Here is a 27,204-nt window from a genome sequence, read left to right on the forward strand (position 1 = left end):
CTTCCGTGCGCGTGACGACGGCCCCCCGCGCACCGCACTGGGCGTGGCCTGTTTTCCGCCGCTCGGCGGCAGCGCCGGGACCCGGCTCCTGCCTCGCTCCAGCGCGGCCTGCGCGCGGGCGCGGGCGGGGGCCGGGAGGGGGCAGCAGCAGCAGCAGCAGCAGCGGCGGCTGCAACGGGCGCGCGCAGGGACCCAACGGCTGGACAAGCAAACGCGGGGCGGGGTGAGTGGCCGTGACGTGCCAGGGCCTCGCCTCTCTCCGGACCGGCTTGTGCCCGCGCGGCCACCCCCTCCCCAGGGGTATTTCCGGCCCTGTGTGACACGCCGAGCGCGCGGAGGGGCTCACGGGTCCCCGAGGAAAGAGGCGCGCGCACGAGCACAACCCACCCCGTCTGGGATCAAATCACAGCACCAATCCCGCCCCCGCGTCCCTTCGCCCCGCCCGCCGCACATGCGCACCGCAGCCGACACTCACTCCTCCGCATGCGCAGGTTTAGCCGTCGTCCCCGTGTCGTGCATGCGCCGTTTTACACACCAGTCCCTGCTTCCGCCCGACCCAGGGAAACGGAAGGAAGGCGCCGCTTTATCCTCTTCCGGTTTCGTATCATGTGACGTCCCCCTTCCCTGCACAACATGGCGGCCCCCATGCTGATCCCCGCGGCGGCCCCGGAAAAGCTGGGGTGAGTCTGGGGGCGCTGCTGTGACGACCCCTCGCCCTGCCTGACGCTGGCACTACCGGGGGCCGCTCCCCGGTGCCGGGCCCGCCCGGGCCGCTGTGCCGGTGGGAGATTCCCACCGCCCGCCCTGTGCTGCCGTTAGCAACAACGGGGAGCCTGGGAGCGCCCCTCCCCCCCCCCCCCCGCCCCGCGCCAGGGTCTGCGGCGACATAAGCAGGATCCCTGCCCCGCGCTGCGCCTATCCCGTCTGCATCGTGCGGTTAGTCAGCGCCCCCTCTCTCCCCTGTAGATGTGTTGTGGAGGATGAAGCAGCAATATGTTTAGCTCGTGCCTGAATATTTGGGGCAAGAAAGAGAGAAGTCAACGAGGATTCTTCTCGCTCTCTTTCCACCAGGCCCAATTACAGGCTAGAATGAGAGGAAGGCTAGAGATGGTGGTAACAGTGCCGAGAAATTGGAGAAGGGGAGACGTTTTCAGAAGGAAATTATCATGAGTTCAGTTTTGGCTGCAGTAAATTTACCTTGATGGAGAGCCACATTGATGCAGAGCTATCAGATGCAGACTGAGATGTGCTATTGGCTAGAAATTAGAATTGGAAAGGTAGATCTCAGAATTATCTGTAGTATTTACACACCCAGACAATATTTAGAAGGGGTAGAAGGCAAGGACAGAGTTGTAAGGGCCCTACAGACAACAAAAGAGAGGAGGAAGAGGACCCACCAAAAGAGATGCCCAAGGAATAATAGGGGAGATGTGAGAATAATTGGGAGAAAGTGGAGTAAACAACTGTCAGTGCTAGTCTCATGTCCCTACGTGTTATAAGTCAAAGAAGAACGTGATAAGGCATGTGTGATCAAGCATGTGTGATCAACGTTGTAATGTCAAAAGCAGTAGCGAGCTTTAATCAGTAGCCTTAATTATTGGCCAGACGAAGTTCTAAAGTCAAGTTTTGCTGCTTTTTTTAAAGTAATGTCTGAAACTTTTATAGAAATACTGCTTCTGTGAATATTTGGTGTTATTTAGCATATTTGATTTTATGACTTTTGTGTTGATGACAAACTTGAAATGTTTAACTATACAACAAAAATGTTCTGATAACTTTTCATAATACAAGTGATGTACTTTACCATCTTTAGCCATAAAAAATACAAAGCTATTCTGAAGAAAGAAAAACGAAAGAAAAAGAGACAAGCGCTTGCCAGATTAAGAGATTCAGGTAATAGATAAGTCTTTTTTGTTGCTACTTTGTAAGGATGTACGAGTTATTTTTTCTTGTCACAAAGAAAAGGAGACATTAAAATGTGAGCAACGTTATCTGAAGGACCAGAAGACATACAATTTTAATGATGCTCCAGAAGAATGAGATTTATAAAATAGAATTTTTCTTTAGGAGATCTGAGCATGTAGTGCATTATTACCCACATACAGTGTCAAATGACTTAAAACAATATGTAGTAAATATTTTTGAAGGTTCTTACAGGTTTTTTAAATGAATCTTAAGTTTAAGCCTACAAGAGTAAAGGAAAGCATGTACACTAACACATGAATATCTTTGAAGAAATGGTATTTTTGATGTTTAGTTTAAGGAGAAACTAATTTAAAAAAAAACTAGGGTAGCTCTAATTTGAAGGTTTATATTATAGCATTTCTGTTATACATAGTGATGAGGACCAGGAGAAAAATTATATTTAGATGTATGTACAGGGACATGTTACTTTTTCCTCAGAAATCACAGAAAAAAGTGAACCATTGCCTGAAGAGGAGGAACTGGAAGAAGAGGAAAAACAACTTGAGGCTGAAAGGTAAATAATCTAGAGTTTAAAATAATATCTGCAGTTGAAAAATTGTTGTTTAGTCTTTTATTTAATTTCATGTTGAAATCTCTGACAATTATATTTTGTAAATCAAAATCTATTTTTGTCCATATTATGTAGCGTACAGTCAGATTTCTCTGAAAAATTACCATATATTCTCGTTCATTAGCCCATTCTTTTATAAGCCGACTCCCCAAGATGGATAGGTAAAAACAGTAAAAACTGCATGACCCTTTCATAAGCCAACCCTATATTTCAGGGGTTGGCAAACTTTGGCTCCTGGCCCAGGGTAAGCCACTGGCGGGTTGGGACGCTTTGTTTACCTGGAGCGTTCACAGCGTCCCAATTTGACTGGGAACGGTGAACCGTGGCCACAGGGAACTGAGGGGCTCCATGCCTGCAGATGCTCCAGGTAAACAAAACGACAATAGATAATCAATTCAATGATTTTATAACGTTTAAAATCATCACATTTTGGTATAGACCCATTTATAAGCCGACCCCCGCTCTTTGATGCGTCACGTTTTTACCAAAAATATTCAGCTTATGAACGAGTATATCCGGTAACTGTGGATCAAACAGAGTTTTCTGTGCGCAGCAATTTCAGAGAAACTGGATTTACTTGTGTCCATAATATATGCAACAATTTAACCAAAATCACTAAATTGGAAAATTTCAATCAGTTTATTTTGCCTAGTTTTAGCTCCTAGGATAAGCAACAAACATATGGCTGACTATTATGGCCCGCAAACATATGGCTGATCATACGAGAAACTGCTGAGCTTGAATTAATATGCAAACTAGATACCATTAACTTGGGTTTGAATAGAGACTGGGAGTGGCTGGGTCATTACAAATATTGAATCTATTTCCCCATGTTAAGTATCCTCACATCTTCTTATCAACTGTCTAAATGGGCCATCTTGATTATCACTACAAAAGTTTTTTTCTCCTGCTGATAATAGCTCATCGTAATTAATTAGCCTCTTATAATTTGTATGGCAATTTCCACCTTCTGTGTGTGTGTGTGTATATATATATATATATATATATATGTTGTCTTACTATGTGTTCCATTCTATGCATCAGATGAAGTGGGCTGTAGCCCACGAAAGTTTATGCTCTAATAAATGTGTTAGTCTCTCAGGTGCCACAAGTACTCCTGTTCTTTTTGCGGATACAGATTAACGTGGCTGCTACTCTGAAACCATATTAAATTATGTTCTAGTCCTGCCCAGAATTAATGTTGATCTATTGATTGGAAGCATATCCCAAGAAACTCATAATCTGGCAACAGAATTCAAAAGAACATGAATAAGCACCTTTTTGGGGAAATGTAATGTGAAGAAAAAAAACTTATAATTATTTAACACAGCAAGATATTATAACTATATTTAATAAGTCTGCAACCATGGCAGCTGAAATATAAACAAAAGTATGTCCACAAATTACTGATGAACACTGAACTTTTCTTGCTAAGTAGCATCTGATTTTATTGGTAGGCAAAAACTACATGAGGAATGGTTGCTGAGAGAAGAAAAGGCTCAAGAAGATTTCAGGCTCAAGAAGGAAAAGGAAGAGGCCACGAGAAGACTTCAGGAAGAAGAGGAGGTGAAGTATAAATTGAGAACAGTGTTTAACTGATACTGCCCATCATCTGGGAAAAATATTAATGTCTTTCTGTTGTGTAGCAGCTACACAATGCTTGGAAGTCCAGTATGTTTATTTTTTTCAGTTTTGATCTTAAAAAACATATAAACCATTCCTCACCAAAGGATATTTATGCAATGCTCTGACCACCCTTGCCATAAATCTAAAAACTCAGTTCTGGAAAGGTTACAATGTATAACATGGTTGATGACAGGATGGATAAAAATCAATTATTACTATTTTTTAATAAAAAATCATATTTAAAATATAAATACAGGTTTATTGTTAAAAATTGTGCTGACTTAAAACTTATATTTGAAATGACAATATGAAATATGTTAAGGCCTATTTGTGACGGGTTGGACTCCGTGGGATGTCACCTGGTGTGCTGGGACGCCACTGAGTCAGACTCTTCTGCCAGCCTGGGCCCCCTTTATCTGGTCTTGCTGTGTTAGGCTCCCCAGCCTTTTCCAGCCAAGCACACCCACAGGGCCACACCCAGCTGCACAGAGAGACAGAGATTGGCTCTGCGAAGGCTCAGTTTAAGGAGCTTGCCACAGTACCCAGATGTTCACCTTCCCTTCCCCTTGGAGTACAAACCCAAAATTGTATGAAATTGGTCTCTTTCCTCAATGAGAAGGAGGGTCTGCACAACTTCTCGCCCTCGGAGTTAGAAATCACATAAACTGGGTTATATTCTAAACCAGAAATAAATGTTTTAACTATAACAGGTGTATTTTAAGTAGTTAAGGAGGTAGCAGACAGAACAAGGCAGATTACTAAGAAAATAAAAACAGAGCACACAAACTAAGCTTAATACACTAAAGAAACTGGTTACATGTAAATTCTCACCCTAAATATGGTTCTAATAATCTTCTTCACAGGCCAGACGCCATTCCAGCCTGGGTCCAGTTCTTTCCCCCAGTTCAGTCTTAGTTGTTTCCAGTAGTCATCTTGGGTGGGGTAGCAGGGGAAAATTGATGGCCTGGATTACCTTACTCCCCACCCTTAAATAGGATTTTGCATAAGGCGGGAGTCCTTTGTTTCCTAGTTTGACCCCCCTCCCCATCTTCTCCTGGAAAAGTACAGAATTCAAGATGGGTTCCAGTACCAGGTGACATGGTCATATGCCTCTGTAGGGCCCTGTAGCGCCCCTGTAGCCATTCTTCACAGGCTGATCCACATGTTCACAGGAAGACAAAGCTCTTTTACTGTCCATTGTCTCTTGCTGATGGGCCATCAGCGCTGTCTGGCTTTTTCATTGTTTTACCTGAAGTGTTAGCTGGGGCATCACCCAAAATAGCATAGTTGAAATACAGATACATAGTCAGTATTCCTAACTTCAGATACAGAACTGATACAGGCATACAAATTGGATAATCACGTTCAGTAAATGATATCCAATAATATCTCACATGAGCCATCTTGCATAAAGTATATCTCAGTTATGTCACATTCATATCATAAGCATATTTCCATAAAGAATATGGACTGATACGTCACACTATAATCTATGAAAATAATTTAAATTAAATAAAAATATTTAAGCAATACATGATTGCTGTCAAGTTTTGAAGAAAGTCAACCAGTGAACTGGTGAAAGTCACTGGCTGAGCATCTGGAATCAGTTTGCTGAAGTACTGAGCCAGCTTTTGATAGCAGTAGCTCTTCTGCAGATGCATAGACAATATTGTCATCATCTCAGTTTAGTCAGCAAGTTCAGTTACATTATTGTAGTTCATTCAAAGTTAAGAAACCAATGGGGAGTTGAAAAAGCATGAAAGCTTATTTTCTTCTACCAGTCTCGGTGTGAGAGAATAAGATCGACTAGTTCTAAAATCTTGAAGGACTTGGTGATCAGTTCAATTCACTCTTTACAGATTGTTTCCTTTATTTAATAAATCAGTTTTAAATGCAAAACGTGTTTTAATTAACCTTTTTCTTACGTATCCAGCGCATTGCAGTAATAACGTATTTTAAAATGTTGTCTTTGTGCATATTTGATTGAATTCAAATATCCATCCAAATAGAGCCTGACACAAATTACAGGTACAAAATTATCTAGTCAATAATAAATGCATCACTTACCATTTTTTACCATATTAAAAATATAAACATTAAGAATCTAATATGTAAGTTAAGCCATATAATTACTTAAATGCATATAGATACATATAATGTATCCTTCTGGTTTGCAAAAAGTACCAAATTTAGTGGAAAGGCTATATTTAGTTGCAAATCAACAAGTTATAACGACAGGTTTCGGAGTAGCAGCTGTGTTAGTCTGTATTCGCAAAAAGAAAAGGAGTACTTTTGGCACCTTAGAGACTAACAAATTTATTTGAGCATAAGCTTTCATGAGCTACAGCTCACTTCATCGGATGCGTTCATCGGATGCTCACGAAAGCTTACGCTCAGATAAATTTGTTAGTCTCTAAGGTGCCACAAGTACTCCTTTTCTTTTTGCAAGTTTTAATGGTTACCAAACAATGAGAATCAACACTTCTTTAGGAAAATAATTAAGATGTATAAATGCAAAGCAGGATTAAAATTAAAGATTTAAATCAGCGTTTATTGCTTCGTGATTTAAAACATGATTAAAATCGACAGTTTAAGTTACTTTGATATAAATGAGTCCACCCTGGGTGATGGTTTTGGATTTACCTCTAGTTTTGTCATTCATGTACATATGTGTATGTATTGTATTTTTGAAGGAATATTCTTTTAATCATTTACCAAGAAAATGAACAGTTTCTTTCTTCTCATAAAGAGAAAGATAAAAGAAGAATGGGAAGAACAGCAAAGGAAGGAAAGAGAAGAGGAGGAGCAGAAGCAACAGGAGAAGAGAGAGAGAGAGGTGATGCCTGCACTGGGAGGATAAACACACTGCATATCCTCTTACAATACCAAATGTAACAGTCTACAATTATATATAAATGTCAAAAGACAGCTTGTCTATTTATTGGAGTTAAAAAACTGGGAGTGGAAATAATTGACAGGTGTTTTTCTGAGACCTGGAAATAGACCCTCAGTATATTATTATACTATAATGAAGCCTTATATTGGGGATAAAAATTATACAAAAGTAGCCTCAGTCCTTCAGTTTGTGTAGCAACATATGGCTTCTTGTATTACTCTTCCCTTGTAATTATTTGCATTGGGGAAATATGAAGGTATATTGCTGGCACTCATTCTCACATGTGCACTTAACATGTAACACGTTAAAGATAACTCTTAACATAGTATTGTATATTTTCCCTATCAGACATCTGAGCAGTCTTAACGTAATCATTTTTAAAAAGTTCCTTACTTTGATCTGGAATTATATTGCTGCTGTTCCTTAACAGTGTTCTTACTCAAAAGATGTTACAGGTCCTCTTTACCTGACTCATTCATCAGGATGTATCTTTTTCATAACTTGCTGGGTGGGGAAGAATACAATATCGAAAAGTGTTAACAGCTTTATAATTAATTTAACCAAAAAAAGTTATTTGGTAGAATATCTGCTTAGAATTTAGAGAGATTGTAGCTGTCCCCCTGGATTTCCTCCTACAAAGGTCCAAAGTCAAGTTGACCCATTGCTGTCATCGGGGAGGGATGATCACAACTTTCTGGAGTTCATCCATCTCATTTCAAGTTCTCCAGAGCAGCAAGAGATGAAAACCAATCTGATCCTACTCAGTTTCATTCAGAGCTGCTTCACCAGAAACAAAGATGTGATTCAGCCCACTGCCATCTTCAAGTAACTGCAGCAGGAGAGGAGAGAGAACAAGTAGTTTTCCCTCCTGCTTTTAATAATGGAAGATAGTACTGAGGTTACTGTACATACAGTAATTCCTCGCTTAATGTTGTAGTTATGTTGCTGAAAAATGCTACTTTAAGCGAATCCAATTTCCCCATAAGAATTAATGTAGATGGGGTGGGGGGAAGTTTCCAGGGAAATTTTTTTCACCAGACAAAAGACATTATATACATATACAGTGTAAGTTTTAAATAATTTTAAACAATTTAATACTGTACTCACCAATGATGATTGTGAAGCTTGGTTGAGGCAGGGGCCTAGCAGGGTTAGGACACAGGGGCTTGCCCCGCTCCACCTGCCCAGCACTCCTGCCAGGGAGTGGGGTTGAGGCATGGGGGCTTGCCCTTTTCTGCCCACCTAGTGCTCTTGCCAGGGAGCGGGGTCAGGGGCTTGCCTGCTCCTCAGCTGGAATGCTGGGTGGAGCTGGGCAAGCCCCTGCATCCCGACCCCACTCCCAGCAGAAGCACTGGGCAGGCAGAATAGGGCAAGCCCCTGCTTCTGCAACCTTATAGTGGAACATTGCATGACTTTAAATGAGTATGTTCCCTAATAGATCAGCAACCTAATAACAAAACAATGTTAACCGGGATGACTTTAAGTGAGGAGTTACTGTACTTCTCCCGTAGAAGCAAAGGAGTAACGCTGACAGAAATTGTCAGTCACTCTCTGGAACTACTGAGGAAGTGATATGAGTGGTGGCAGCCACCAAGATATAGATATGATCGTCTGGATAAAGATAAAACTAAAAAGTAAAATGTGGGTGAGTGGTAGAAGTGGACAGTAGACTAAGAGGATAGAAGACTGATCCAAATGGAATGAAAGAGTGGAGACTGTAAAGGAAGGAAAGGGTGGTTGGACTTGGTTCAGCAGTCAGCACTTACCCAGCTGGGGCAGAATTATGTCCCTCATTCCCTGGGTAAACAGGAGCTGGGAATACTGTGCTGTCTGGCTGCAAAAGCAGTTCTATCCACCACTCCCCCTCTCCCTCCACCTAACAGAAAGTTGCTATGATGCATGTCTTCTGTGTATGATTCTAGATGTCCAAACCAAGATGAAGGTATGAGGAGAATCTCAAACATGGTGGGACAGACTGAAATGGAGAAAAGAGAAAACAATAGAAAGATTGAAATGATAACTAAAGGGGAAGAGAGTGGTGGAAATAAGGTGTTAGTTGTTAATTCCTGGAATCCAGTATACAGTATAGAAGAGCACTACTGAGTTGACAGAATAAATGTCATGCTTAAACTGGCCAGCAGAAATTTCTGAATTGTTAGCTAAAACTGGTTCCTGAATTCTTCGTGGTCACCTGATGGTGGGCCACAGACAACTACATGGTCAAATGGTGCTGACTCTGCACCTTGTTTCAGCTGCTAAATTACATTAAAATCAATATAAATACATTACATACTCTCCTAAAATTGCTCTTCAATGTAAACGATTGCTGTAATTGCCCAGGAACTATATATGATCAACACTTGGAAGGGAAGGGTCCCCATGATTGTGACTGGGAGGGGAGGTGGGTTCATGAGCCATTCGTTATTAATACATAGTTCAGTCCATAAAAAAAAATTGAGAACACCAGAGTTAAAATAAAATCCAAAACTTTTGCTATAGATGTTACTGAGTGGGCTGTGTGTATGCAAAGAGACCTAAGACTAGGAAAATCCAGAGCTAACTTATTAATATTAAAAATGCATTTTAAACTTAAGTGGTCACTTCTCTTGGCTTGTCCTGAATTCCATTTTATATTTATGCCCACTTATCAAGCAGAGCGTTAGTACCACAGATATGTTTAGGTGTGCAAAGTAACATACAGTTCAGTGGCAGCAAAAATAGAGAAAGGAAACTACTAGCTTCAAAAGTAACTTTGAGAAGTGCTCTAGCATTTAGATATTAGAAAACGATCATCTACAGCGAAGTCTTCTCAGATGTATCCTTTAACAACATTATAGGGGGTCTGACTTACTGCAAAGCAAAATATAAATTTTCAGTGTTTTTAAAACAAACCACCACACTACTTTAGAGAGTATGGTCATTAAATATTGCAAATTAGGTTCTTAACTAAAGAAACCAGATGAGTTACCTCCCTTCAGGGTTTTCACTAGTCCTGTGTTTGCACCATTTATAGGAAGCTGTGCAGAAGATGCTGGATCAAGCTGAAAGTCAGGTATGTTCAGTCTCTTTTCAATAAAGAACTGAAAGATCACTATTCCCTACCATCTGATTTTTGTCTTCTGGCATGATATTAATCTCTTCTGAAGAGAAGCTAATGGCCTTGTATAATTTAATATGTAATGGTTTCCATGAGCCATAAACAATGTATTTACTAGCTGGAACATATAATTAAGCACATTTGTGGCTATTTGGTAGCAGTGCAGCTGAGAGTGCTTGTTGCTGTTCAGGAGAGCCAGGTCCAGAATGACTTTGGGATTCTGCTTTCTGGGCCACTGAAGACTTGTTATGATGGTATGTTTTCTTTGAATAAAAGCAGTCTGCAGCAGGAGAAAGTACTGATTCTGAAATAAAGAGGGAACCACTTGGCTACCTGGAAGAGTGTAGATCTCATATTGGTCAAAAGTAGTAAGAAAATCTGCAGAATGTTCTTAAATTAGATCTCAGTGCCTGCATTCAGTCTTTCCATTTCTTTAAAAGAAAGCAACTCATTTTATCTCACCCAGTCAGTAAAGGTTTGTAAAGGTTCTTGCACTGAATAGACTCTTGCACGTATCTAAGAAGTAAACTTAATTATAGTTACCCATTTCAGAGTTGATTGCTATTAGCCACATTGGAATAGTGTTGGATTCTCAATTATATTTAGACTGAGCAAGGAAACTAAACTTCTAATTGACAAAATCTGGATGGAATACTTTGACTGTTTTTATTGTCTAGGGCTCTAATATACTTCTGGGAGAGAAACAAAGGGAAAGTGTAGTATATTGGAGTTTGAAATTGAAAGATACGAGGTTTCAGTTTGTGAGTTCTACCACTGCTGAAGCCCCAAATGACATTCTGCCATGGCCCCCTCCCAAATGGTGCTATCCCCAGTAGAAGTGCCAACTGTAAATAATCATAGCTTTCGCTTTATTTGGTGTGAGAAGCACTACTTCAACACTTTTCCAAACTGCTTTGCTTATTAAAATGAGTAAAATTCACCTTTTGAAGGGTGCTTCCAACTTTGCTTCAAGTCAACAAATACTTCCAATTTGGTAATCTCATGTTGCATTTTAGGAGTCCCAGGTCAGTGGCTTGAGTACAGAACTAGAAATGGGGAATTCCTGAGTTTTAATCCCGGTCATAGCTCTGACCGATTTTTTTCTGTGGCCTTGAGCCAAGTTACTTTAACTTTAGTACTTCATTATTCCTATCTGCATAAAAATTGATACTTGTTTACCTACTTCACTGGGCTGTTGTAAGGATAAATTAATGGACCCAACCCTCAGTTCCTGCCAGAAAGCATTCAGCCCAATTCAGGAAAGGGGGTGCAAAGATGTCTTTAGCCACTGTTACACTCTCTCAGTCCTGGGGTTGCTTGCTCTGAGGTGAATCTCTTCCTTGAGGATCCCCCTATGCTAGAATGGTGGGCTGTCCTAATGCAAGAAAGAACATTTGTAATTCTCTTTGACAGTGCAAGTCCAGTGTAAGGACTGAGTACTGTCGTTGTTTGTAAAAACTTAATGTATCCTGCACTCTGGCAAATGGAAAATTTCCATTTGTGATCTTAAGTTCCTTTTTTGTAGAGTTTCCTCGAATCTGTGTAGTTACCAAGGAAGAGCTGTCCATCTTTAGATAGATTAGAAGCACTTGGATGACCATACAGGGCAGTATTTAAAATCCTTGGTTCAAACTCACCTGGGTGTCAAAGGAGATAACACTGAGTTACATAAGTATTGAATTTGACTCCTTGCTGTCACATTTATTTATTTATTTTACTGTGTTCTGCTCGTTAAAGTAATGATATGTTGTTAATGGTGTTTTTAAACAGCTGGAAAATGGCACTACCTGGCATAACCCAGAACCCCCAGAGAACATAGGAACGGAGAAAGATAGAGCTAATTGCCCATTTTATATCAAAACAGGATCCTGCAGATTTGGAGACAGGTAACTGGTCAAATGTTGGAAATATAACATGGTTGAAAGGGGTTTGCTCCTTTGGGATTTCTTACAGGTTTGTGATCAGATTATCTCCTCACTATTGCTGTGTGGGTTTCCTGTAGACTTACTAGATAAGATTCTGTTCTCAGTTATACAGCTCTGAATTGAGAGTAAAAGCAGTGCACAGTCAGAATTGGGTTATCTTTTTTTATTAGAACATCAAACTGCCAATAGTCTGGTCCCAGTTTTGATCTGACTGACTGATTCAGCAGAAGCATTTACAGAGGTAGATCATTATGTCATCAGAGTATATGCAGTTTCCTACTATTATTGGTACAGCTCCAAAAGAATATGTCCAGTCAGATATCTACTTAAATTTGCATACACTGCACCTAAAACAGCTACAAAAACAAGGTAGTGTACATCTGTGTGACTTTCCAGTATCTCATTATTTGTACAGTACACATGGTCATTGCACATGGTCCATCTAATTTAGTATCCTTTCTCCAAAAGTGCTCTGTACCAGATGCTTTACAGAGAGACATGCAAAATACCCATTGTGGACAATTCTACAACATAATTCTGGGGAAGCTTCTTTGGCAGTTAATGGCTGGCTTCAATCCTAAAAGATGAGAGTTGGTACCACTTTTAAACCTCATCCTAGCTATTTCAACTGCAGATGACATTTTTACTACTCAAAATAATATTTAACCCATTTTAATCCTTCTAAGTTCTTTGTCTCAATGGTATATTGTGGCAGAGAGTTCCATGCGTTAATTATGTATTGTGTAAAAATAAAAATGTCAGTGGTTTTAAATGTTTCCTTTTAATTTCATTGGGAATTCCCCTGTTCTCATAAGACAAGGTGAACAGAACTACCTGACCTTCTAATCTCTTACTTACTGCCTCTGAAAACTTAATAAGCCCTAATGTGTTCCAATGACTTGAATCACACGTGTTTCCTTTCTTGGGCACTGTTCTGTTATGAAATATATAAAATGAATGGTACAGAAGATCAGTAGGGTGCTCTTACCATTTTGCAATACCAGAAGGGGTCGTACCATCAAATTGAAAGGCAACAAATTTAAACCTGAAATGAAGCCTTTTTGTATAATTCATAAATAAGCAGTGGAAGTCTACATGTTGAGGTTGAGCTTAGTAGGACTCAAAGTTAGACTTGTGTCAAAAATGAAAACATATTTACAGTAGATAGGATCTAAGTATGTGTCAATCACTAATTGCTTGGAGACAGGAAAAAACTTTCTTCCTATGGACAGCCTATTCCATAGTTTTCTGTTACAGGGCTTGTACCTTTCTCTGTAGTATTTGCTCTTTGCCGCTGTCAGACATGATACCGAGCTAGATTGCCCACTGGTCTGGTCCGGTATAGCAGAATCCCATTTATCTGATCTAATTGGGACCGGGGCCAGATTGGATAATCAGAAAGTGGGATAATCTGGAGAATGGGAGAGTGCAATGCTGCAGCACTAGCTAGCAGCACTTCTGGCCCTTGGGTCCTGGTTGTGTGGCGGAGAGCGGGAAAATGGAGGGTTGGCTAAACGGGGGTTTACGTTCGTATATCATGAACAAACCTCCTAGCTTTATTGTAACCGGGTTTCTATATTTTCCAATTTTAGTTTCCTATCATACAAGGTTTCTTTGTCTAGAGTTTTAATAAATGTGGTAGTTTGACTGCATTGTATTTAAGCTGTATCCTCTGAAGTGTGCTTCCAAGAAAGAACTAGCACATTTTGGACAGAGCTTTTTGACTCAGTTACCTGGGTGAACAGGGGAGTGTTTGAAGCAGAGATCCTAAAGCATAGTGAAACCCTTCTCATTCAGAAGCAAGACAGAGAGATTACTATTTGAGGGTGTCTCACTGAGCTTCAGGCTGTTATGGTGAACACCGTATTGCAGTATCTGAAGGCCACTTATGGCCACCAATATGATGTGATGTAGGTTAAATTAAAACTTCTGTACAGAGCTGTCACTTGTAAAATGTAGTATTTCCATAGCTGTAGATGCTCACAAGCTGGCGCCTAATTTTCCTTCCTCTTCCCCTTCCCAAAAGGGTGAGAGTAGTTTCATTAACTTCAATAAGAGTTATTTAATTTTGCAAAGAAGAATGGAGGGGCTCTTACAGAAGTAAGACTTTAAAATATCTTGCAAGACCCTTCAAAAATTGAACAGACATTCCAAAATAGCAGCATTTGAATAAATGCCTTTCATCATTTTTGAAATTTCCAACTGATGATTCTTTGTGTGTTTGTGAACACTATTGGCATTTGTATATGGCAAGATGCTTTAAAACTATCAGGAAACTTGTCTTGAATTACCTGCTTTACTCCTTGAAATATGCTGATTCCCATAATTACATGAATGAAGCTCCTTTTTAGAATATTTTCTTGCAATTCAGAGCTGTTAGTGGGTCCAGAAATAGCAAATGTTTGCAGCTTTAGCAGGTGTAGCCTTTGCTGAAAGTGAGGTTTTTTTCTTTACCATAAATTATATAGGTGTTCCCGCAAACATAACTACCCAACATCTAGTCAGACGCTTCTGATCAGAGGTATGTTTGTTACATTTGGGATGGAGCAGTGTAGAAGAGATGACTATGATACGGATGCGAGTCTTGAGTACAGTGAGGAGGAAACCTACCAGCAGTTCCTAGACTTCTATGAAGATGTACTGCCTGAGTTCAAGAATGTGGGAAAGGTTATTCAATTCAAGGTATGCATATGAACCCAGCGATAACCATCACATCTCATTGTTCCTTTGCCAGTCTTGACTAGTGTAAATCTCAGTTGTGGAATAGGTCATAGCTAAGTTTATGTACAATTTCTCAATTAAAACTGCGTATTTCTGATGGCACCTGTAAACTAATCTCTGGGTCATCACAGAGGATTATATTTCTTCAAGATTTAGGTGAAATCCCTCCCAAAACGTATTCTGGGACAAACTCACAACATATCTATAAAATTACCTTCTGAAACAATCTGTTATTTCTCAGCCCTTATCTTACTAAGCTTTTGAGCAGGCCAGCATGTTCTCAGATCATTTTCAGGGCTGGAAAATTTTACCAACCACCTACTAGCCCAAGGACTAAGCCTTTTAGCCAAAGTAAAGGTAGCAGTGCTGCCATGGCTGTGTGTCTCTCACCTTCCCCCCCTTTCCCCTGACAAACTAAGCCTGTGGTAATTTAAAGGAGTAAAATGGTTATATGCTTGATTTATTTAGAACACAGTCAACTTTCTGTTTAATTCACTTTTTAAAAATGTAACTTGCTACTAGGACTTGGTGAAGAGCAGAAAAATATTTGTTTGACAGATTGAACGAGTATGAAAGTAAAATGTTTGAATAGTACCTGACTAATTAGAAATGGTAGAATTTGTTGCAGAAACTGCAGCTGTGACCAAACACCAGCTTTTTATAGTTGCTGCAAGTTTGAGTGGCGTTGGACCTCCTGCACCAAGTTGCAGTGCCATGCAATCAAATTTGGCCTGGCTGCCCCTTTGTCCTGAGCAGGTGGGGGCGGAGGCCACTGAGGAGAAGGATGGGGCCAGGGATCCATGTGGGTTGAGGCCAGGCTTCCCAGGAGGCTTGTCCTGCTCACTACCCAAGCTCTGTGGTGAGTGCTGCTGCCTGCACTCGGCCCTGCTGGTGCTGGCCTTGCACTTTGACTTGATGCAGTTTTGCCTCCACCAAGTGATGTGGGCTAGATCTGCCAAGAAGCAGCTTCTGTGTGATCTTGAGGACTTTGCTTTCTGTGGCTGCCCAGCTGCACCAGAGGATAGGCTTGGGGAGGCCTAGGTGAATGGGGCCAGTTTGGGACATTTTGCCTCCCACAGTCACAGGGCTTGGGACAGCAGAGCCCCAGCAGTTCCAGCCTCCCACAGGCTTTCAGAGGTCTCTCTGTGCCTGGGGCCAACTCTAGAGCACAGGGGCTCAGGCCCTCCACACCAAAACCACAACTTTAAATCAACTGTGGCTACAACCTTTGAACCAAAAAAACCACGATTTTCTTTTCTTACAGCCTTAATTCTGATCTATTCCAAGAAAGAGAAGTATCTTCTCATGACCAGTCCTGATTGTTTTCCATTTTTATCCCTCCACCCTCTTTCCTTTTGTTGAACTCTCTGCCTTTCCTTTCCCCCCAGATATTTTTCTCCTGTTGTACAATACACTTGTCCATTGTTGGGAATTGTATTACAAAACAAAATTCCCACCTGAATGCTGTGAATTGCATTGTTGATAATGAGGCTTGGGGGATCAGAAAGCAAGGCAATACAATGACTTTTCAGTGGATTTCATTACAGAGTAATATATACAGGAGTTGAGTTAGCTGATGATGTGGCCAAAGTTGGAAGATCTGAAACTCAGTTTGGAATGACAATGGTTGAGGATATTGATGCCTTATCAAAGAAAATATTAGCTGAAATAAATGGTTGAAAGACAAGATCTTCTGAAACCAAAGGATTTCTGAAAATAACATCCACTGTTGTGAGAGTAAAGGGACACACACTGTAGGAATGAACATCAGCAGATGGCATCTAGATAGATGCACTCTGCAAGATGTTTCAGGAGCAAGCTTTCACAACCACCTATGCCTTTGAATATAATATTGTACGGATTTGACACCTTGCATCAAGCCCTTGACTTGTTGGAGTCACCTAATTCATTCTCAGATTTCATGCTGGACATTATTACTGTGGGACAAGACAACAACAAATTCCCACCAGTCCAGGTGTAGACAATGCTCCTAAGGCCAGTCCCAGTTGTACCGCCATGCAATTAAACCTGCTTTTCATCAAGTTTAACTAACATGGTGATAAACACTTGAAGCTGCAGAGCCTTGTCAACACTAAAGCTACCATTGATTAACTTGCACTGGTAGGTATTTTTATAAAATTCCCTAGTGTGCACTCGGCTTATTTCTTGCATGTCAATGGTGTGATCTGTGGTACACTATTGGTAAAAGCTTGTCTGTATTATGCTGCCGTGGGGCCATTCTATATCTAATGGCTTGAATTATTTTACAGTGTCTGAGCCAGAAATGTTGACTGTAGCATTACTTACTAATAAGCTAATACCACATTCTCTTTATTGAAGTATTTCACCTATATCTGTCTGAAAATTCCTATCCTAAGCATTTTCAACCTGGGTAACATACATCTGATCAGTAAGTTAAATCTGAAGTAATGTACCTTTATGTAACATTTCAAAGATTAGAAAAATTTATTTGTGCAACAAAACCATGCCATCAAAAGAGCTTTTAAATCACTTTCAATGGAATGAAACCAACTTTTTGGTCCAGTACAGGAAAAAAAACAACAGCAGGGGCTAAATATTTAAGAGCTATTTGCATAGTAGCCTTCTTTCTCCTGTCTTCAACTGAGCTTCTCTTTATTCCTAGTCAGATTGAGATGCTTATATGTGAATTTAGGAATTAGTGCTTAGTGCCCACTTCAGAGCTGGAGTATCTCATATTTAAAAGGGTGGCGACACCCACCTCCCAAAATATCAAACTTTTTCAGTGTCAGCATTGCTTGTCTGTTGAAGTACATGTTGTGGCTATTTTTTCATATCTGATTTTTCACCTCTGTTTTTCTCCATCTCCTTATTCATTCTCCCCCTTGTCTTGTCAGTTTTTCCTCTCCTATAAGTGTCATTAGTGTCTAATGATGAGCATTAGCAGCTCCAACAGCACTTTTAGCCTTTATTACTACTAACTGTCATTAGCTATTAAGAGTCCAGGTGGTGTTGACTGTCTTTGTAGTATTGGTGATGCCTTCTTACAGTCCAGCTGGACAGAACACCATGTAATCAGGAGGATTAATCATGTAGCGACACATCAGTGTTGCCTACCCAGGGTGCAATTCTAGAGAATGAAACAGAACCTGATTAACAGAGCATGAGGTGTAGTATGAGATGTGTGTGTGTGTGTTTTCAACTAAAAGCTGTCAGCTATAGGGGAAAAGAAAACGCCTGTGTTTAACATCAAAGCAAACCATTTTAAATGTTGTTCAAATATACCACAAATACTTTTTTTTAAACAAACTTCTGTTTAATCAGAATTAAGTATTCAGTTTTATTAAACCTGTATGTGAAAACCAGGCCAGAAGAATTGATAAATAAAATACTTTTACATTCTTGTCACCCTACGTGTGAGCTAAACTGGGATGCGTATAGTTCCATCATGAATGAACTATGTGGATCTCTCAGTATTTCAGAAGCCTTAATCTGACATTTCATCTCCTCTTAGGTCAGCTGCAACTTTGAGCCTCACCTGCGGGGAAATGTATATGTTCAGTACCAATCGTAAGTGCCTTGCAGTTAACTTTTATGACGCTTGACAGTTATATACGCTAGATCATAAGCAGTACCCAAGTAATACAATTTTACTTTTTCCTGTTGGGTTCTAAAAGGTTTAATTCCATATTCCTATTTTACTTAAATTTGAATGTCACTTAAACCCCATTTTATCTATGTGATTCATCCCCATACTGCAGTAAGAGTCCAAATTTGATAGAGAACAGAATTTAAAGGATTGTATGATATCCCAATAATGCTACAGGCTGCCTTATCTTTAAATTAAAGGGAGCGAGACTGTCAGGAAGCCCTTACTCTATTCAATGGACGATGGTATGCAGGACGACAACTTCAGTGTGAATTTTGCCCAGTGACAAGGTGGAAAACTGCTATATGTGGTACGTCAGGGATCGACCTTTATAAAAGGGAAAGTCTCTCATTACTAAAAGACTTATTAGAGAACTAAAAGATTAAGAAGTGATGTCTTACCGGCTTTCAAATCAGAGAGATCCACATAAAATTACAGGAACCTTTTGGGGTGCAAGGCAACAAACTGAAAACATGTACTAACTTGACTACACAAGCTTTGGGCAGGAAGTGTATATGGTGTCCAACTGACACTGCCGGGGGGATTTAGGAAACTGACTGTAGTTAGGATGCAGTAACACCCTCAACCTTTAGGAAGAGTGTTTTGGGATAACAGATGATTGTAAAATAGGCAGGATGTACATTTTTATATCTCATTCGAAACCAGCAACCTAACTGGTTCTGAAACATTAAAACATAGCTTCTTCATTATGATCAGTGTTAACTATATTTAGCTGACTCTTACCTCAGTCTTGCTACAATCCGAAATGTATTTATCTTGAACAGAAAATTCGCACCTCCAGGATAGCACTTAGGCTATAAGGGGCCAGTCCATGCCGATTAACTCATGCCTTTACCAGAAATCCCTGAGATTTAACTAACACCCATCCTGCCCAATTTACGTAACTAGGAAAGTTAAGTTATAAAATTACTAGCTCACTTTAGCATAAGACATACTAGAATGCTTGAAAGCTAAAACTAATATCAGGATGGATGTGTCTCATGAGTAAGATTAGAGTATAATCTTTGAAAAGAATTGAAGTGTGTTTTTTCTTTGTCGATGAGGCTGATAGGCGTGGTATGAATATCTGTAGTGGAAAAGGCCAAAAGATTAAGCGGAACAAATCTTTTAAAATACATATTTAATTAAAATGGCTGACATCTCATTAAAAAAATAGAATTGTTGCCTTTGTATAACATTACCAGTAACCTTCTTTTTAAAAAATAAAAATATCTGTTGCAGGTTTATTTGAAAGGCAGAAATGCCCAAGAGGGAAACACTGCAACTTTCTTCACGTATTCAGAAATCCACACAATGAGTTTTGGGAGGCCAATAGAGACATACATATTTCTCCTGAACGGACCAATCTGTCAGCTAAAAACTCTGAAAGGAGAAACAGAACAGGCCATCATGAGGACTATTACAGCAAGTCAAGAAGACGGAGCAGCCCTAGCCCAGATCATTCTTACAAAAGAAATGGAGAATCAGAGAGGAAAAAAAGTAGCCACAAGAGCAAGAAAAGACGGCGGTGTAGCAGATCAAGAAGTTGGGAACGAAGGCAGTCACATAGTAGAGGGAAGAAGAGGAGAGGTCGTAGTCGCAGCAGAAGTCGTAGTTGTACACGTGGTCGTAGCAGAAGCCGAAGTAGAAGCTCCTCTCGGTCCAGGAGTCGGGGCAAAAAGAGGTCAAATAGCAGAGGAAGAAGTAATGAACCCCCTCCAAAAAAGTGAGAATTCTTTGAGGAGTTGCCACTTGAGCAACTGTTGTGTTACCAAAGATACCATGTGTGCAGTAGATGGCTATGTACCAAGAATAATGTTGTACTACATTAGGGTATATCTTGTATTAAAATGAGTATCTTCATAGTAAAGGACCCAAGCAGGACTTAAGAGTTTAAGAAAGATGGTACAGATTTATTGATTTAAATTTACCACAGGGTCCTGGGAATTCAATATTTTGTGTAAATCCTTCCTGTTGGACTAGACACCTTAATGTATCCTACGATCAGCTGGAGATCAGGGATCAAATTCTCCCCACCGTGGAAGAAAGCTCCCTGTGCTGCTGCTTCCACACAGTGCTTCCCCAGCAGGAATATGGGGGTGAAATTAAGATTGTGAATGTCACTTTGCCTCGGCTGCTAATGACACTGAGCAAATCCTGCATGTAGGAACAGCACGGAGGTGGTCGTGCTGAGGGAAGGAGAAGTGAAAGCCTGGAGAACAAAAATACCAAGAGGGAGTGCACAGGTGGTTGATTCAGTGGTAGCCCACTTGATATTCAATACTGTGCTCCCTGAGCTAGCTGTAGAGATTATGTGCTTGGTTCAGCAAGTTAGCTGGGGCATAAATCAAGGCAGTAATGTTAAGGCATGGTAATCTAAAGTGGGTTGGGTTTTATTAAGTGAAGTAAGGGCTAAAGATTACTGCAGGGATACTATAAACCAAAACACAAGAGCTGCTAACTGAGGAGCAGAGTAGCTGAAGAAATGAATAAAGTATGTATAGGAGAGTAATTAATACTTATAGGGCTGTCAGGACTTCCTCATTCCAATTCCTTATACACTTTCCTATGTGGAGCATGCTGCCACTAATGAATTTGGATGAATTGTTTTGAAGAAAGCGGTAATAAAATACCTTCTAGAAATCAAGGTTAATCTTGATAGATGGGATGCTATTAGTGTTTAAAATCTTTGTTAGCATTCCAAATGGATGTTTGAAACCCGTACAATCTTGGGGTATAAATTAGATACAATACTTAGGTGCCTAATTGCCCTTTGCAAATCTCTCCTCAACTCCCACTGATTTTTTTCAAGAGGAACTGGGAGCCCATCTTGTTCTTGAAAATATCCCCCACAATGCAGATACTTATAGCCACACTATTAAATAGAAAAGGAAATATTGATTCCAGCCTTGACTTGAGGGTGCAGCTTCTTCTAAAGCTTTTACCATGCATCAGTGGTTAATATCAGTGCATTCAGCAGCTGCTGTTGTTTTTTTCCTCCACATTTAAGCTGTATGGGCATGCATTCAGCACCAAAAACTAGACTGCCACAGGTCTGCTGCTACAGCTTTGAGGTGTTAGCATTCATTTTCCAACTGCTTTCATACCTCATGCTTCAGTACTACCATTTCCCAGAACACCTAAGTGAGGTCTGAGTGTGTGAGGATTCAGAATCAAACAGTCATGTGCATGGCTTTTTGTAATAACACTACAGTTTAGTACAGGATTATTTTTATTTGAAATCACACCTAAAGGTTTTTTTAAATGTAAGCTGAAATATTGCAAGAGAAATAGCACAAGGGCTCAAAAAGGAACTAACTTGAGAGGATGGATTTTCCAGGATGTGTATTTCTACTGCCATTACAGCTCATGAAGACTTTACAAAATGCAATAGTACTGGTACGGGTCCTATCACATGGTATCCTAAAGGAATATGACAGTAGGTCCCCAGTGTGCTAGGTACTGTACAAATACAGAGACAGTCCTTGCTCCATGGAGCTTACAATCAAAGACAGACACTCTCCCTCCTCCCCCCGCAAATGAGGGCATTTCAAGCAGTCTATAGTGAGTGTAGGCTATTGACAGGATCCCATCCCAAAATGACTTAATCCTGGTGGAATTAAAACGGGTTCCTGTACTGCTGCAGTGTTTCTTCAGAGCACATAACTAATTTCATGGCTATACATCAGAGAAAAGCTGAAAGTTACTGAGCTAGATGCAGTATAGTGGAAAATCAGGCCCTTCATCTCTTCTGGCCCTCAGTCAGCATGGATTCACCAAGGGCAAGTCATGCCTGACTAATCTAATTGCCTTCTATGATGAGATAAGTGGCTCTGTGGAAGAGGGGAAAGTGTTGGATGTATTGTTCCTTGACTTTAGCAAAGCTTTTGACACGGTCTCCCACAGTATTCTTGCCAGCAAGTTAAAGAAGTATGGGCTGGATGAATGGACTATAAAGTGGATAGAAAGTTAGCTAGATTGTCAGGCTCAACAGGTAGCGATCAATGGCTCCGTGTCTAGTTGGCAGCCGGTATCAAGTGGAGTGCCCCAAGGGTCGGTCCTCGGGCCGGTTTTGTTCAGTATCTTCATAAACGATCTGGAGGATGGTATGGATTGCACCCTCAGCAAGTTTGCAGATGACACTAAACTGGGAGGAGAGGTAGATACGCTGGAGGGTAGGGATAGGATCCAGAGGGACCTAGACAAATTGGAGGATTGGGCAAAAAGAAATCTGATGAGGTTAAACAAGGACAAGTGCAGAGTCCTGCACTTAGGACAGAAGAACCCCATGCACCACTATAGACTAGGGACCGAATGGCTCAGCAGCAGTTCTGCAGAAAAGGACCTAGGGGTTACAGTGGAAACAGTATGCATCCAATGAAGTGAGCTGTAGCTCACGAAAGCTTATGCTCAGATAAATTGGTTAGTCTCTAAGGTGCCACAAGTACTCCTTTTCTTTTTGCGAATACAGACTAACACGGCTGTTACTCTGAAACTTGTTTGAGTGATTGGCTGAACAAGAAATAGTACTGAGAGCTTTGCTTCTGAGAGCTACTGACCTGGGACAAGAAGCAATTTAACTTGTCTGACATGCAGTAGCTGCAGTTTTTATTCTTTGAGGCAGAGTACAATAAATGACAAATATCACTGAGACAGGTGTCACTCACTGTTGAACAACTGTGTAGCCTTTAATACAATAATTGTGGTAATGCACAGGATGGTCATCATCTCTGTTGAGGAAATGACTCTTGCCTTGAAGCACGAAAGGCAAAAGTTAGAGCTGAAAGATTACCAAAAATGTTTTAAACCTTTCCTGCTATTGCTATGAACTGGAGAACCAAGAATATCAGGGTTGGAAGGGACCTCAGGAGGTCTAGTCCAACCCCCTGCTCAAAGCAGGACTGATCCCCAACTAAATCATCCCAGCCAGGGCTTTGTCAAGCCTGACCTTAAAAATATCTAAGGAAGGAGATTCCACCACCTCTCTAGGTAACCCATTCCAGTGTTTCACCACCCTCCTAGTGAAAAAAATTTTCCTAATATCCAACCTAAACCTCCCCCACTGCAAACTTGAGACCATTACTCCTTGTTCCGTCATCAGCTACCACTGAGAACAGTCTAGATCCATCCTCTTTGGAACCCCCTTTCAGGTAGTTGAAAGCAGCTATCAAATCCCCCCTCGTTCTTCTCTTCCGCAGACTAAACTATCGCAGTTCCCTCAGCCTCTCCTCATAAGTCATGTGTTCCAGTCCCCTAATCATTTTTGTTGCCCTCTGCTGGACATTTTCCAATTTTTCCACATCCTTCTTGTAGTGTGGGGCCCAAAACTAGACACAGTACTCCAGATGAGGCCTCACCAATGTCAAATAGAGGGAAACAATCATGTCTCTCGATCTGCTCGCAATACCCCTACGTATACATCCCAAAATGCCATTGGCCTTCTTGGCAACAACGGCACACTGTTGACTCATATCCAGCTTCTCGTCCACTGTAACCCTTAGGTCCTTTTCTGCAGAACTGCTGCCGGGCCATTCGGTCCCTAGTCTGTAGCAGTGCATGGGGTTCTTCTGTCCTAAGTGCAGGACTCTGCACTTGTCCTTGTTGAACCTCATCAGATTTCTTTTGGCCCAATCCTCCAATTTGTCTAGGTCCCTCTGTATCCTATCCCTACCCTCCAGCGTATCTACCTCTCCTCCCAGTTTAATGTCATCTGCAAACTTGCTGAGGGTGCAATCCATACCATCCTCCAGATCGTTTATGAAGATACTGAACAAAACCAGTCCAAGGACCGACCCTTGGGGCACTCCACTTGATACTAGCTGCCAACTAGACATGGAGCCATTGATCGCTAACCGTTGAGCCCGACAATCTAGCTAACTTTCTATCCACTTTATAGTCCATTCATCCAGCCCATACTTCTTTAACTTGCTGGCAAGAATACTGTGGGAGACCGTGTCAAAAGCTTTGCTAAAGTCAAGGAACAACACATCCACCACTTTCCCCTCTTCCACAGAGCTATGCATCCGATGAAGTGAGCTGTAGCTCACAAAACCTTATGCTCAAATAAATTGGTTAGTCTCTAAGGTGCCACAAGTACTCCTTTTCTTCCAACAAGTTTGTTTACATTTGCAGGAGATAATGCTGCCAACTTCTTATTCACATCACCTGAAAGTGAGAACAGGTGTTTGCATAGCATTGTTGTAGCCAATGTCGCAAGATATTTACATGCCAGATGTGCTAAAGATTCATACGTCCCTTCATGCTTCAGCCAGCATTCCAGAGGACATGCGTCCATGCTGAATAACAATCCAAAGCAGTGCAGGCTGACGCATGTTCATTTTCATCATCCGAGTCAGATGCCACTAACAGAAGGTTGATTTTCTTTTTGGTGGTTTGGGTTGTGTAGTTTCCAAATCGGAGTGTTGCTCTTCTAAGACTTCTGAAAATATGCTCTACAGCTCATCCCTCTCAGATTTTGGAAGGCACTTTAGATTCTTAAACTTTGGGTCAAGTGCTGAAGCCATCTTTAGAAATGTCACATTGGTACCACCTTTGTGTTTTGTCAAATCTGCTGTGGAAGTGTTCTTAAAATGAGTATGTGCCGAGTCATCATCTAAGACTACTATAACATGAAATATATGGCAGAATGCAGTTAAAACAGAACTGGAGACATATAATTTTTTCCTCAAGAAGTTAAGCCACAGACTTAATGCATTAATTTTTTTTAAATGAGAATCATCAACATGGAAGCATGTTCTCTGGAATGGTGGCCGAAGCATGAAGGGGCATATGAATGTTTAGCATATCTGGCATGTAAATACCTTGCAATGTCAGCTACAAAAGTCCCATGCGAATGCCTGTCCTCACTTTCTGGTGACATTGTAAATAAGAAGCGGGCAGCATTATCTCCCATAAGTGTAAACAAACTTGTTTGGCTGAACAAGGAGGCGGCCTGAGTGGACTTGTAGGCTCTAAAGTTTTGCATTGTTTTGTTTTTGAATGCAGTTATGTAAGAAACAAACAAAAGCTATATTTCTAAATTGCACTTTCACGATAAAGGGATTGCACTATAGTACTTGTGTAAAATGAATTGAAAAATACTATCATTTTTACAGTGCAAATATTTGTAATAAAAATAAAGTGAGCAGTGTACACTTTGTATTCTATGTTGTAACTGAAATCAATATATTTGAAAAAGTAGAAAAACATCCAAAAATATTTAATAGATTTCAATTGGTATTCTATTGTTTACCAGTGCAATTAATGATTCATTTTTTGAGTTAATTGTGTGAGTAACTGCAATTAATCAACAGCCCTAGAACTAAAGACGCAATTTTTAACATGGAGGGTAACTAACCACTGCATAAATTAGGAAGGCTGTGGTAGATTATCACTAACATTTTTAATCAATACTGGATTTTTCTGATGTATGCTCTAGTTCAAGCAGGAATTAATGCAGGAAAGTGGCATGGCTTGTTATACAAGTCAGGCTAGATAACAGTCTCTCAAGACCTTATCTATGAACCTCTTCCAAAAAAGCCTTAATGGAGTAGATTAGCAAGCTACAGGGCTCCACTTTAGCATGCTGCAAACATCAGCATCCCTTATAAGCTATGGAGTCTGTATGCCTCACCCTTGTTCCAGCTTCACAGGATATGAATGGGAGGGAAAGCAAATAGAGAATGCATTGGCAGAGGAGGTTGGGGGGACAAGTGGCTAAAGCAACAATTTTGGGGGGAGAGCATCGCTTTGAGGGAAGAAGAGAAGGTAGGGTGCATGTTCAGGTTCTCTAGTTAGTAAGAGATAAATGGCGGCGCTAATTTACAATACACTGGAGAGAGAAATCTGACAACCTTGTAAAGATGCTGGTTTATCACTTCACTGAAATATGAATACAAAACAACAGCCTCCTGCTTTCTAAGGCAAATAAAATCAAGCAGCAGAACAAAACTTTTACAGTCCTGGTACTAAATGAGATCAAAAGATGGAGTCCAAACTGCCAGGAAAACTAGATTTCCATGGTAGCTGGCCCATAGAGGTAAATTTTACAGCATGGCAGAATTAGCAGAATCCTGCCTATAAATTAGAGAAGTGAGGTTAGCTTGAGGTTGATTTATACCCCTAAATGCTGTTTTGCAGTCTATCCTTCAACACTTGGAAAAATATTCTGCAAGGCATTCAATTTGAAAATTCTTGAAGAGTCCAATGCTCAGTATTCCAAGCACAGCACAGACTATAGCTGGTGTAGAAAAGGATGAAGTAGAGAAACTTGCTCTTGCATTTAAGCTTGCTTTCATCTTATCTGTGTCAGGAACCCTTTAAAGGGAGGGTACTAATGATTTTCCACACTTCTTTCTTCCTTCAGGTAAAGCCAAGTGGAATTCAGACAAGAATCTTAGTGCTCGCTTTTTGAAAAATGTGTGGTGGCTTCTCCCAGTTAGACACACACTTCAACTGAAATGAGGACTGCCTATGCTGTACTGAACTGCCCTTTATCATAGTCAAGAAATTGAATGTTAAGCTTGTATTATCCAACACACCTTCAGTTAATGTGTTTTTGGCCTTAATTCTTAAATGAAATAGCACTATAGCCTAAACTGAATATCCATTTAGATGAAGTTTCTTTACAGTAAAGTGTTTAATGTGATTAAGCTTTCAATTACCTGCTAACTTATTGTTTTCTGTAAAATTTTTAATAGCTGTAAATAAATGGAATCCTTGAGTACACCTTACTTTTTTTTTTAATAAAGTTTGATGCAAATCCAGTGATGTAAT

The 27,204-nt window shown here is 40.5% G+C and overlaps 2 protein-coding genes across 4 annotated transcripts in view; one reads left to right on the top strand and one right to left on the bottom strand.

Annotated features, from left to right (window-relative positions):
* The window catches only part of ACE2 (angiotensin converting enzyme 2), a 106,457-nt gene extending 105,963 nt beyond the window's left edge, over positions 1-494 (bottom strand). For 2 of the 3 annotated variants that reach the window (XM_073355720.2, XM_073355714.2), the window contains exon 1: positions 1-297. The gene's annotated coding sequence lies outside the window, so the exon portion shown is untranslated. Of the gene's footprint in view, positions 298-475 lie in introns of those variants that run through there. The other variant, XM_078854110.1, reaches the window with a different exon arrangement.
* Positions 263-27,172, top strand: ZRSR2 (zinc finger CCCH-type, RNA binding motif and serine/arginine rich 2). The gene is made up of 12 exons (XM_073355750.2): positions 263-680; positions 1,814-1,893; positions 2,404-2,479; positions 3,994-4,102; positions 6,912-6,998; positions 10,072-10,110; positions 11,926-12,041; positions 14,549-14,762; positions 18,295-18,350; positions 18,630-18,739; positions 19,672-20,155; positions 26,795-27,172. Exons 1-12 carry the CDS (start codon positions 634-636, stop codon positions 26,796-26,798), a joined length of 1,422 nt encoding a protein of 473 aa, XP_073211851.1. The 5' UTR covers positions 263-633; the 3' UTR covers positions 26,799-27,172.
* The last annotated feature ends 32 nt before the right edge of the window (positions 27,173-27,204 follow it).

The sequence above is a fragment of the Lepidochelys kempii genome, chromosome 1, assembly GCF_965140285.1.
Source record: "Lepidochelys kempii isolate rLepKem1 chromosome 1, rLepKem1.hap1, whole genome shotgun sequence".
In the NCBI taxonomy this organism is placed as follows: Eukaryota; Metazoa; Chordata; order Testudines; family Cheloniidae; genus Lepidochelys; species Lepidochelys kempii.